General features: G+C 38.0%; 1 protein-coding gene across 1 annotated transcript in view; it reads right to left on the bottom strand.

Moving 5' to 3' along the window:
• Window positions 1-12,872, bottom strand: part of LIN9 (lin-9 DREAM MuvB core complex component) — a 38,521-nt gene that overhangs the window by 21,359 nt on the left and 4,290 nt on the right. Inside the window, exons 2-5 of the mRNA XM_039717011.1 lie at window positions 7,688-7,720; window positions 6,561-6,655; window positions 3,930-4,034; window positions 1,862-1,995 (exon numbers count right to left, since the gene is read on the bottom strand). Of these exons, the coding sequence (XP_039572945.1) occupies window positions 1,862-1,995; window positions 3,930-4,034; window positions 6,561-6,655; window positions 7,688-7,720 (367 nt within the window). The remainder of the gene's footprint in view (window positions 1-1,861; window positions 1,996-3,929; window positions 4,035-6,560; window positions 6,656-7,687; window positions 7,721-12,872) is intronic.

The following is a 12,872-nucleotide window of genomic DNA, read 5'->3' as shown; positions in this document are numbered from 1 at the left end:
TGGATGCCCAAAGGAGGCTGTGAACCCATGGGAAGCCCCTCCTGGGGCAGGCTCCTGGCAGGATTGTGGAGCCATGGAGAGGAGCCCATACTGGAGCAGGTTTTCTGCCAGGAGTTGTGACCCCATGGGGGTCCCAAGTGTGCTCCCCACACTGGAGCAGTCTATTCCTGAAGGAGTACATCTCATGGAAGGGGCCCCACTGGAGCAGCTTGTGAAGATCTGCAGCCTGTGGGAAGGATTCAGGTTGGAGAACTTTGCAAAGGACTGGCTCCCATGGGAATGGGAGGATTCCTTCCCTGGAGGAAGGAGCAGCAGAGAGAGACAACAAGTGATGAACTGACCACAACCCCCATTCCCTGTCCCCCTGTGCTTATGGGGGATTGGACATAGAGAGGAGAGAACTGGGAATAAAGTTCAAGAAGAAGGGAGGTGGTTTAAGATTTGGTTTTATTTCTTATTGTCCTACTTTGATTTGACTGGCAATAAATTAATTTCCCAAAGTTGAGTCTGTTTGCCCATGACAGTAATTGGTGTGGTCTCTCCCTGTGCTTATCTCATCCTTTTGCCACATTTTCTCTCCTGTGTCCAACTGAGGAGTGATAGAGCAGCTTTGATGAGGACCTGGTCTAGCCAAGGAGAACCCATCACACCTACATGGATAGCTATCAAAGAGGATTTCAGAATTACCTGCTAAACTCAAACTCTAGTCTGCTGATAGACCTACAGTTTCATAGACAGTTCTTTAAGAATGCACTAAAAGTTCTTGGTCTGTTGCAAAAATCATTATTAAAAATGTCACATATTAAAATTACTCCTTGAAATAAGCAGGGTTGGGGTTTTTTGTTTTATTTATTATTCTTGTAATTGGGGAAGATGCATGAAAAGACTAATTCTTTCAAAGGAATTAAATTCTAGAGAGGATGAATTTAAAACTAACTAAAATGGATGTGAAATTTTTCCACTTCTGATGAATATATGCCAAAATGTTTTTCTGTTGCTATGACTGCCTTCTCAGTTAAGGAAAAAAAGCTACAGCAATTGTGATTAAAATAGGAAGGAAAAACAGTAATTATTTTGTTTGTATATTCAGTAAAATAATGCTTAACTCTGAAGCCATTCTTTAGAATATTAAATAGCTGTGTTGCATCTATTAGTCAAACAGTGCAGATTTTAATATTCCATTGATCAGTAATGTCTTTTAAATTTTAGAAATTGTTTATTTTAAACAGTTCACACCACTGTGATAGTGGCATTAAGAGAACAAATGCCAAAAACTCTGAGGCACAAACTGCAGAAACAGTCCAGGAAATACATTATGAGATCCAAGCAGGATGCTGATATCTGGACAAGAGTTGAACAGTCACAGCCTGAAGCTCTGTTAGTGATCATAATAAAAACAGGACGATGGGAAAAAATATTTAATATCAACATTTACACCTTTCAGGAAAGCAGCACTTTATGAAGAAGCAGTGTCCTTCCTATCTCCTCTGTATTGCACTGATGCAAGGGTTCAGAAAAGTCTAAGTGTTCTGATATCTTCATGTTTCAGGTGCTAAAAGCATTATGAATAAAATCTGGTATCTGGTAGAGGCAGAGGTAATAAAAAGAAAATTACATCCATGAAGGCAGGCTTCTATATAAGACTTTCTAAAGTTGGTATTTGCAAAGAACCAAAAGCACATACATTGCTCATTAGAAAAAACAAAAACACCCACCACCACCACCAAACAAAATAGTTTTCCATAACTAGTAATTTAAGAATAAATTGGAGTATCTAATCAATATATGGAACTATGCAGCTGAATTTTAGAAAATTATCTGTTTCTAGGCTACTAAGAGATAATATACAAACCAGACATACTTATCTATGTTTGAATAGAACCATTCATATATGCACCACTTGTGAGCTTTGGGCAGCTTGAGCAGGTTCCGAAGCCGTAAACCAATCTTCTGTGACACTTTCTTTTCTGGGGTGGACATTGTTGTACTAAACTTCTATGTAGTAAAAAAAAAACAACAAAAAAACCAAAACCAAACAGTTAAACAGAATCTAATATTTTCAGTATTCGAATAAAGCAGATTTTCCTGATAAAAGTCTGCATATATTGTTTCACTGCAATGTTTTTCTTGCAGATCTATAACAACCCTTACTGCATTATATCAGCAATGCAATCAAACAGAACAGACAGCAAATTTTAACAGGATCAATACCATTATCTCCATACAAAGCTCTTCTAACAGAAACATTTTCCAGCACTGAAAACTACATTATTCGTCAAAATACATACAGACTTCAACACTCTGAGGCTCCACTGACTGTCTCAGGTGAGCATAACTGGTATTGCAGCTCAGATGCCAGCTACAGCACCTGCCTAGTTTGCACTAGAACTTCTACTCTTGCTTGGTCTTCTTAAGGAGAAGATGAAGCTAGGACAGGAATATAACACAGGCAAAGCTTTGAGCAGAGTGTCTGCTTAGCAAACTGCAAGTGAAACAAGCAATCAAGATTTAACTACATTTGAAAGCTGTTTTATAAATCATGGAAAAGACAGTGTTCTAGATTGCTTGCATAATAGATAGATCCTTGTTTAAACAAGACCATAGAACAAAAATCTGCAATTTTGTTCCAAGGATGGCTGTCTTAACTGACAGAAAGAAAACTTTTCTGCAAAAAGTAACAGCTTTTTGAGACTAGGTTTAACAGAGTCCCCATGCCATCATCGAGAAAGAACAACTTTTCTGCAAAAAGTAACAGCTTTTTGAGACTATAGGTTTAACGGAGTCCCCATGCCATGATCAATTGTTATCCTTCCCCAAAAACTCGAAGTATTTTGGACTTCAGTAGCAGCAATAATAGGATAAAGCACAAGGTAGGCACCTTGTTGGCTGCTGCTGCCCTAGATACAAGCCTCTTTCTCCCACTGGAACTCCAGGAAACAAAACCTGGTGGGACAGCAAGATCTGTGAACTACAACAGCTGTAGTCCCTGCAGTAAATATTTATCTGGCAATCACTGGACCTCCTGAATCAGACATTAAAAAAAAACAAAAACAGCTGGATTTAGAACATTACTGTCTTTCTACTCTTAAGAAATCATGGTAATGAAGAGAAATGTCATGGTTCTCACCTCTGGCAGAACAGACCCAGCCAAATGGCAAGTGCCAAGCTTTTCACATCAGGCACTGCACAGCACAGCTCGGAAGGCAAATCAGAGCAGTATTCAAATAGTACTTTTTCAGTGAGGTAAATTGAGCCTCATAAGTGATGGCACAGAGAAGTGATGTGGATGACAAAGGTACTACAGAGCCAACTCACTGAGACTAAGAGAGGTTCCCCTTTCTATCACAACAAATAAAGGCTGACAAATCACAGCTGCTTTTTTGTGCTGTATCAAGGAGTGGACAAACAAGTGGAGGATGGAAAAACAAGCTCTTTGAACTGAGAACTTTAGCATTACAGGATCAAGAAGGTAAAGCTGGCCATGAACACAGTCAGGTCACAAATCTAGAACAAGTCCCTAAGTTGTTGAGCTACATTAAATTCTATAGTAGCCTTCTCAATTACATAATCAGTGCAAAAAACTTAGGCAGTTTTAAACTGAAGCTGAATAAGTTTATGCTGACTACAGGAGATAATTGCTTGCAGGAGCATGATGGCAATGAGTCTGGAATCCTTTCTAGCTCTGTGTGTTCGTGTTCAAATCACAAAAAACAGGTACTCCCACAAACAAACTGAGGAAACCAGTGGTAAGAAAGAAAAATATTAATCTGTTTTGAATTGTGGCTTACTTCTAACAACAGTTTTCCTCACAAGAAGATTCATAAACCAAAAATGCAACTTGAAAAGCAAATATATTCAAATTTTCAACTAGAACAGATAGGCTTGTTCCCCTTTTTGGTAAAAATATCTCCATACATGTATGTAGGTACCTGTGGAACCATTGCAACCTTCTGATTTCTTTTGGGGGACCTTGTGTTTATCTGTCTGTCATCTTCCTCACTGAAGAGTCGACTCCGTTTGGAATTTCTGAAGGGCTGTATGGAACAAAATTCAGAATTACACGCAAGAAACCTGATTTCTCTGTTCATGCAGAGAATTCACAGTGAGAGACATGAAATGCCTCTTGTCTTGTCACCTGTTGGTATTCAGGCACACGGTACACAATAAACAGTGCCTCCCAGAACTCAGAAATCTAAGGACTGAGAGAAGGAGGAGTTCAAGATTCCAGGCTTTTCCAGTGCTAACTATAACCATTACTGTGCTGCTGGCCCAGTTTCACAGAAGTATTTAGAGCCTAACTCCCACTTGTTTCCATAGAGTTAGGTGTCTAAACACTTGTGTATCTTAGCTTGCCTTGGTTATAAGTAGTACATCTGCTAAACAAGTTGTTTTGAATTCTGGATTAAAAAAATGTTTATTCAAACACTGTATTTGTTTGGTATGTTCACAGCTACACAGAATTTTAGCAAGAGTTTTCTAATAAAGTGACGTGTTTGCTGTTTTTTTAACTCATTGAAAGTATCTGCATAGCAAAATGCTAGGAAGATTGAGTCTGAAGAAACTACATCTTGAATAAATTATGTGACAATCTCAGAAAAAAGAATTTAGAATTCATACTAAGTGAAATTCACTTGTGTACTACTATAGCTCAGAAAGAATTAGAAGGCTGACTGAAAACAAGAAATGATATTGCAAATGTATCATGAAAAAAACTCATTTAGTTATTCCTCAATATCTGACCCTGTGACAAAAGGCTCCTGCTTTCACTGAGGACAAAAGAGCAATCTGTGACTGGCTGTTAGCACTGAGGGGAAGCAGCTTTTCCTTTCCTTCCATGAAGATTCTGTGGCCCAGCACAACAGCCAGAGACAAAATGAATCAACACAGTTAAATAAAACTTCATTAACAAGCATTTGCACTTTAGAAAGACATTTAATGCATTTGTTACTGGTTAACTGCTTGAAAAGAGATGTTTTCTATTAAATTAATCAGTGGTAGTTAAAAATCTGTCTTTCCCAAGCCATCTGAACACGAGGTTTTCCCAGGAAATGTGCCTTGCTTATGCTAAATTAGATGTATTTTATAAAAATAACTACTCAAGAATATTTAAGTAACAGAAGTGCTCTGTATGTGATAGACACCTAACCACATGCAGCACACAGAAGAAAACATTCATTTTTGATAGAATTAATTCCTGGTACAAACCAGGGAAGACACCCACTGGACAGAGGAACCAAATTGACAAGGGAACCAAATCATCATGAGCCAGACCAAGCAAACTGTTTACAACCCCCAACAGAAACTGCCAAACTCTACTCCAAAGAACCACCTAAAATGAGAAGAGTGTTTCATCACTCTGAGCTGTCTGAAATAACAGAGTGAAATAACAAGTGCTGCAAAGAGGTATCATCCACAGTGGCTAAACAGGTCAGGCATTTTTGGAAAGATTTTTCAACCAACAGTAAAACATGTATTCAAAACTTTCAGCATTCAGTAAACTCAAACTACTCCATGACATCTTAGCAACATGGGTCACTGCCAACATGTCAGACTATGCTCTGATCTTTCCCCCAGCTTTCTGCAGAACACTGAGCTACACTCAAACTTTGACTCTGTGTTTTTACCACCCACAGCCACCATATCTAAAGACTGACAAGGTTTTTATACAGGTATTACAGCCAGTCAGGGTCTTTAGCATGTGTGATCTTCTAAGTTACCAGTAAGGCTTGTTTCTGTGAGATGATGGGCACTCCTGGGAAGCAGCTGAAAACTGTGACATGAACTGCAGGAACTAAGGGTCTTCACAAAGTTCTGGTCTCTGTCTGGAACTGCATTTTGTAGACCTTATGTCCTCTAGCATAAACACATAGCAGCATGTGTGTATATATGCATCTGTGTGAATCCTATAATACCTAAAAATAAATACCAGGGAGAAGATCACAGGACAAGAAACAGTGAAGCAAAAACCACAAGGCTGAAATGGTCAACCCAAACACCAGACATCCCACTGGAAGCTGCAGGCTCATTTCATATCCCCACCCCAAAGTTGTTCTTTAATGCAAGACCTCCTATGAAAGTTCTCAGAATACACAAATTTCACTGACAGTCCTTTCCTTTTATTAAAATCTGCCCCTCAGAAGGCACAATGATGGAAGTGCATTATGATACCTTCCCTTCCTTTCCTTTATGCTTCAGTTCTCAGCCATAATTAGAAGTGAGATATTTCACGAGATACAAAAATAGCTGATCAGAATTGGGGATCCTGAGCTCAAGGTGGTAGATACAGTACAAGTACTTCACACAGCATGTGCTTTTCAAAAAAAAACAGAGAGGAAATTATTTTGACCTATCTTGAATGAGGTCAGAAATTTAATGTGTTTGATTATTCATTTTAAAAATACGTTTTCATCTCTTATGCAAACTGTGCAAAGTGCTTGTGAAGGATATAGTTCCACCTTTGGACATTACAAAACTATAAATCTCAGTCTTTTTGTGTGATCCTTACATTTGACTCCCTGCATGGTATTTTACTAATCCTGAAGCTTTTTACTGCTTCTTACCATTTCCACTGCAGACCCAGCATTCTTGCTTTTCCAAATGTGTGTTTTCTGCAGAGAATTGTATTTTTCATTCCACGAACTGGATAAACTTCCCTCTGTTGTGAAGAAAGTACATAATTTATATATATATATGTATATAAAAATATGTATGTGTATGTTTTAACGTAACTACAGTCCAAAACCAAGTATAACATCATCAACTACTAAAATATTTACTTTCAACATCTTTGAATTCAGTAACAAACAGATTTTAGATTTCAGTATTTTTATTAAATAATTCTTAACATTAATTTAAAAAAACTGAAGGAGGTTTTCACTACAAAGAGGAACATAAACAAGTATTTTTTATTTATGACAACCTTTAGGTTTCTTGAAACCTCCTTTGCTGGAATCAGTTACTTCCACTGTCAGGTTGACACAAATCAACAGTTGAACTGTGGCTGTAACTGAAACCTGGAGAAAGCAAAGCTCTACAAGACACAGACACCTAGTTCTAGAAAATTATTAAGTGGGTGTACACTAACAAGTAAATAAAATCTTATTCCAACAAATCTGCATTAATGACAACATATTCAACAGACCATGCCTTCTTCTTTGTGTAACAAAAACCATGTAATACATAAAGAAGCTTTAATTACTGGGCAAATTAGAAGTATTCAAAATTTTTATGAATGTTCATGAAGATAACTTCAAAGAAAAAAATATAAGCAGCAGGTTTGTGATTTAACCCACAATTTGCTGACAGAGAACCCCATAAAGTTGTGAAATGCCTTCCTAATGTAAATTGTGTCACATACAAGTCTCACTTAAGAATCCTTCCTGTATCTCCTGCTCAAGAGATGAAAGATTACCCCAATCTTCTCATCAAACTTGATGCCTAGGCAGTACTTTTGAAGAAAAAAAAGCATTTCAGGAATTTCACCCAGAAGAGCAGTGTCTAAATACACCACAATATATGTAGTTTCTACTGCCAAGGATTATTATTCTATAGAACTACAAATACCTGTAATAAACCCCACCATATTTCAACAAAAAAGCCTGTGATTTTCTTGAACTTTCTGAAGACAGAAACTAAATATACCTGAAAGTCAGACTGGGTACAAGTAAACAACATATTAATTTCTTACCTTTCAAGCTCACAAGTGCTTTTGCCGAAGAACCTGCAATATAGCAAAAAGTCCACATAAATCACAAGCTATTTCAAACCCTACAACCTATACAGAGTCTACTCATTCTTAATTAATTCTCAGGCAGAAAGTGGAATTTAATATTAAAATCTTTCACAGCTGAATGAGCAAACCCAGCACACCTTCCATGGCACCAGGCAGAGAATTATAATTTTATTACCAATAAATCCTGAAAGCATATTCACATTTTGGCTTTTTCCTTTAGTTTCATGCCTACAAAACAACTTTAAATGTTGAACACTTGGGTTTGAGACAGCAAATTCTCAACAGGCTTTATGTCTAAACTACATTCTCCCATGTGGCTGCTTGTTTAATGCAGTTGCAAATGTATTTTACAACTGACAAGAAAACTAAAGAATACTTATTTTTCTAAACAATTTCTACCAGTTCAAAATTCTTCAGTGCCCAAGATTTCCAGGAAAGGAGTGGATTCATGCTCAGAAAGAAGATGGATAGCTAGTTGCCCCCTGGTGGTACCTCTTTGCTCAGAAAGGCAGCAATTCAGATCTCAAATGCAGACAGGATTGTTACTTTGCTCAAACTGTTCAAACAGTGTAATAAACACACAAAAATGTCAATGCTCCCCTTCCACTGCATCTGTAGAACCTCTGCAATGCTCCTGGGCAGGGAAAAACAAAACTGGGCCTTCATGCTCAGAAATGTTCAAGTATCTAGGAATGAGCTGTCTGAAGGAATTGCATTAGCACAGGGGAAGATATTCCTGCATGACAATGCCTCCCCAGATTCCTGCTTTTCTCTCAAATCAATTTTATCTTTCCAGTTATGTTCCTGTGTGACAATTACTTCTCCCTGTCACTTTCTCTGCTCTCTCCTTCATCTTCTCTTCAAAACTGCTGCTCCAAGAACTTTCTGGCTCCAAAGCTCCAGAAATTCCTTGCAGCTGCCATTTATCCAGCTCCTTACCTCACTAACCTCACAGTGCCAGAGATACTTGCCTCTAAGAGAACACATTCCAGGGAGTGTCACAGAGAGTACAGGTGCAGCAACAGCAAAAAACCTCCCTAATCCCTTATGTTTTCATCATAGCATTTTGTTTGCTGCCATCTTATTATGCCATTTGTTAAAAAACAAAATTTCAATACAAAAAATAAACAAAAAGGAAATAAAGTTTCGATTTCTTTTCCCCCAAAAGCTTAAATAAAAGAGTTTAAGATATGAAACAGAACTAACCTGAACTCACTGAGGGTTTAGAGAGCTTCCACCCCAGTATCTCCCAAGTGACTGAAATCTACAACAGCATCCACATGTGGGGTTACATGTCAGAACCACGGTGACACACCTGGGCTGTACTGTCACACCTCCTGCACATTTCTTCTCTGATCTATCACCTTTGTTGGGTTGGAGCTCTATCAGTGACTGGCACAGGAACATGATTCTGTGATGATCTGAGTCACAGGGAGTTCAGCTTTTGAAACAAAGCTGTATGTTCAAGGTATCAATTTTGTTCTTACATTTTATGCTAAAAATCCTACACCACACTGTGCTTGCATAAATGCACGGGCAGTCTGCTATCAACCAAGAATGAACAGCTCTGAAAGGTAACATTAGGAACAGTGAAGAACTACTGTGTCCCAAATTTACATAAGTGTGCAGGGGTAAATACACAGCTTAAGAACAGAACACTGGGGATGGGCACAGTGGAGCAGGGTCATCAGGATTGTCAAATGGAGGAGATGCTGCCTTTGCAGAGCAGATCACCTTCTGAGAGGGCTCAGGCACTTCATCTGAGCACACAAGCATTTTCTTTTTTCTCACTATCTATCTTGTTGATATGAATCAAGTTCAATCAATCCAGTCCAGGGTGAGTATGAACACTGCTAACAATGGAACACAAACACCCAGCAAGAGGCAGCAAAGCTTTATCTAGAGTGGTGTCACTCTCACAGTCCAAGTGCCTGAGATGCTTTGCTAGCCATGGGATGCTTCACCTGTGAGGATGATGATGATGGGCCAGCAGAAGGTCACTGTGCTACTTCCTAGCTTTACAAGATTAGCACTCCAAAACAGCATTAGTTGCCAAGGAGTTTTCCACATGGGATAGTTAATCTTCCATAAGTGCATGTTAGAAGAGGGCTGCTCATTTGTTTTCACTTGACCTGTAATTAATGTATCCAGGGCATCTTTATTTAGGATTACAAATGTCCAGATCAAATACTCCTGATCTATGGAAGTTCAAAAGTTAAACTACACTATTTTACTGTAACAAAGTACAGAAAAGGAATATCAACACTTCTATAGCTTAAAGCTTTAGAACACATGTAGGATACTAAAATGACAATGGAGGTGTCCAGAAGCTTCATTTTACCTCAAAGGTAAACAGTATGACACAGCATGGCTTTTCTTGTCAAGTTCTTCTATATTGATTTTAGGGCTACCTGCAACAACACCAACTCCAGAGAATATGGTACATCTCCTCACTTTTTCCTTTTAGTTGGGCAGTACTGTCAATACTACCAGGGCCACAGAATCAGAAATTAGGATGATGATCTATAGCAATACTGTGTTACAATAAAAACCAACCACTAAATACAGATAGAAGCATTTAGAGAACTAAAAAAAAAGTGATGTAGGATAGATTAAGTTTATTCAAACTAGACAAAACTTCATTTACAATAATTATTAGATTTATAATATACTAGCCTCACACTAAATGCCAGTAATTGTGTATACTCCTGTTCTGAATAACAAATATATAATCACAGGCAGTCTTTTTAAACTGCATTTTAATAATAAACAGAGATTAAAGTAGAATACACACACACTTGAATGTAAATATCTATTATGACAATGACACAGACTTCATTTCCAGAAACACTCAAAAACAAATGGGTGGAAACAAGAAATAAGGCCTGTGAATCATACAGGTTATTACAACTAAAATCTACTTCCAGCCCCTCCAGGTTCAGAGGATCTCAAAGGAGACTTTCTTAATACTGAGAGTAAAAAAGCCCTTAACCCAGGGAGGAAGCACAGGCAGCTCAGCACAGCAGTGGCACTGGCACACAGCTCCAGTGCAAACTGTAAATTACCTTAGCTTTGTCTTACTATCCTACCGAGCAGTGCTTTGCATATGCTGTTAGTAAATTAATTACCTGAACACAGTGTTCACACTTGACTAAGTCTCTAAAATTAGGAAAAGATTCAGCAGAGATCTAGGAGATAAATTTCAAGATCTAAAGACATGTCTTATTGTGAGAAAGTTAAGACGCTCCAATCTTGTTCTTCCCAAAGAAGGTCAAGATCTGCACTGATCACAAGTATCTACAATGAAAGATAATTCAGATGGATAAACAGCTCTGCAGCCTTTTTTTTTAATGGAAAGGCATAACCAGACCTATTTTGTGAAAGATTACATTAGGTAATTTAGATTTTTTTTTTTTTTTTTAATGGAAAGGTATAACCAGACCTATTTTGTGAAAGATTATATTGGGTAATTTAGATTAGCAATTAATACAAAGTTTAATAGATTTTAGGTAACTATACCAAGAAAAGGCATGTTGAGCTCCCTGTAACTCAAAATCTTAAACCAAGTTCAATACATTTTTAAAGAGAAAACTGTAGCTAAAAAGGAAGCTTGAAAATGAAGCACAGAAATTCGAAATACAAGTATATCCAGCATATTTAATGAAGACTCTAAGATGATTATAATGGCCTTTCCTGGCTCTGAAAAAAACCACCAATGATTCTGTAAAATATGTGCACCACAGATGTGCAATAAAAATAACCCTGTTCTAGATTATGAGGTATTAAATAGTATCATAACAGGAAGCTCATCAGTAACTAAGAGTCAGGAATGAGTGTATTTATGTGTTTTGTGACACTCACAAGAAATGAATTTCAGCAAGTCCAGATGAAACCAAATTGATCAAAAGCCACCAAGGTTCAAACCACGCCAGGGCTGCCAAGCCTGGCGTGACAAGGGCTCTGATGTTCTCATGTGTGGCTGGCTGCACATGGACAGCTCCTCCAGTCCTGAACTGCTGCTCCTCTGAGCACACAGACCCCAGCAATCCCTCCTCCTGCTCCAGGGAGGGAGGACACACAGAGCACTGCAATAAAGAGAACTTAAAAACCTCGTCTGTCTGCTCCAGAGGCCGTATGAACTCTCCGAGAAGCATTTTTGATGTGGAGACAGGCTTTGAGGAGTGGGAGGAAAGTGCAAAAGCTTTCACCCCTTTCAAAAATAAAAGACAAGTTTAAAACCAAGCACCTACTGCCTCCCCTCACTTGGAAACATTCTAACTGAACAAAAGCAGAGGAGTTTGACCACTATTCAATATGGGCAGCTGTGAATACCTTGATGAGCATCCTCAGTACTAAGATGGAGTAAAGCAGTTTAAAGGTGGCTTCTCAACTGCTGATTTGAAAATCTAAACAGGAACACACACAAGCATGTTAGGTTTATGAAAGTGTTTTCAATTAAATAATAAATTTATAACAGCTCATAATTTTGAAAATAAATGTCACAAGTAACCACAGGGATGTTCTATAGCTACTGATTTCACTAATGTCTGAGCACAAAGGGGCATATCTAAATCAATATAGAAAATTCTAGGATCCAGATCAGCAATTACATTATGTAAAGGCTTTCCTCTCCAGATCATTAGACTATTTTGTCTAAATCTGCACAGGTGAGCAGTTATTTTAACACTGGTTGCATGACTGTCTCAAAAACCTATGTAATTAATCTGCATTGCCAGCACTAAAAATGGTGTGACAGAAGACACTCCCGGAGAAGAAGGGAAAAACATGAGCCTTTATTATAGACTGAGTCATTAATCCTCCAAGAGATCATTCATCTACACAAGCACGGCACAAGTTGTTGCAGCAGAGGAAACACCTCAAACAATTGGCCATTGCAAGGAAAGCTTAATTCAGGAAAACTCTGAAAGTAAAACACATAAGAGAGAAAAGTGGCTTTGGGGACTTTTTAGAGCTCCCCCAAACTTTGGGCTCACTGAAGAGATAAATAAATAAATAAATAAATAAACACTAAATTTTCACTTCAAGATGAGTCAGTATTTTCCTCATGTTATGAGCCCACTAATAAATTGACATATGTATATTTCCAAATCCTATTTTAACTGCTGGATGGAAGTAGGTT

Source organism: Passer montanus, unplaced genomic scaffold (genome assembly GCF_014805655.1).
Source record: "Passer montanus isolate IOZ18808 unplaced genomic scaffold, ASM1480565v1 scaffold37, whole genome shotgun sequence".
Lineage (NCBI taxonomy): Eukaryota > Metazoa > Chordata > Aves > Passeriformes > Passeridae > Passer > Passer montanus.
This window is presented reverse-complemented; position numbering and strand designations above follow the sequence as displayed.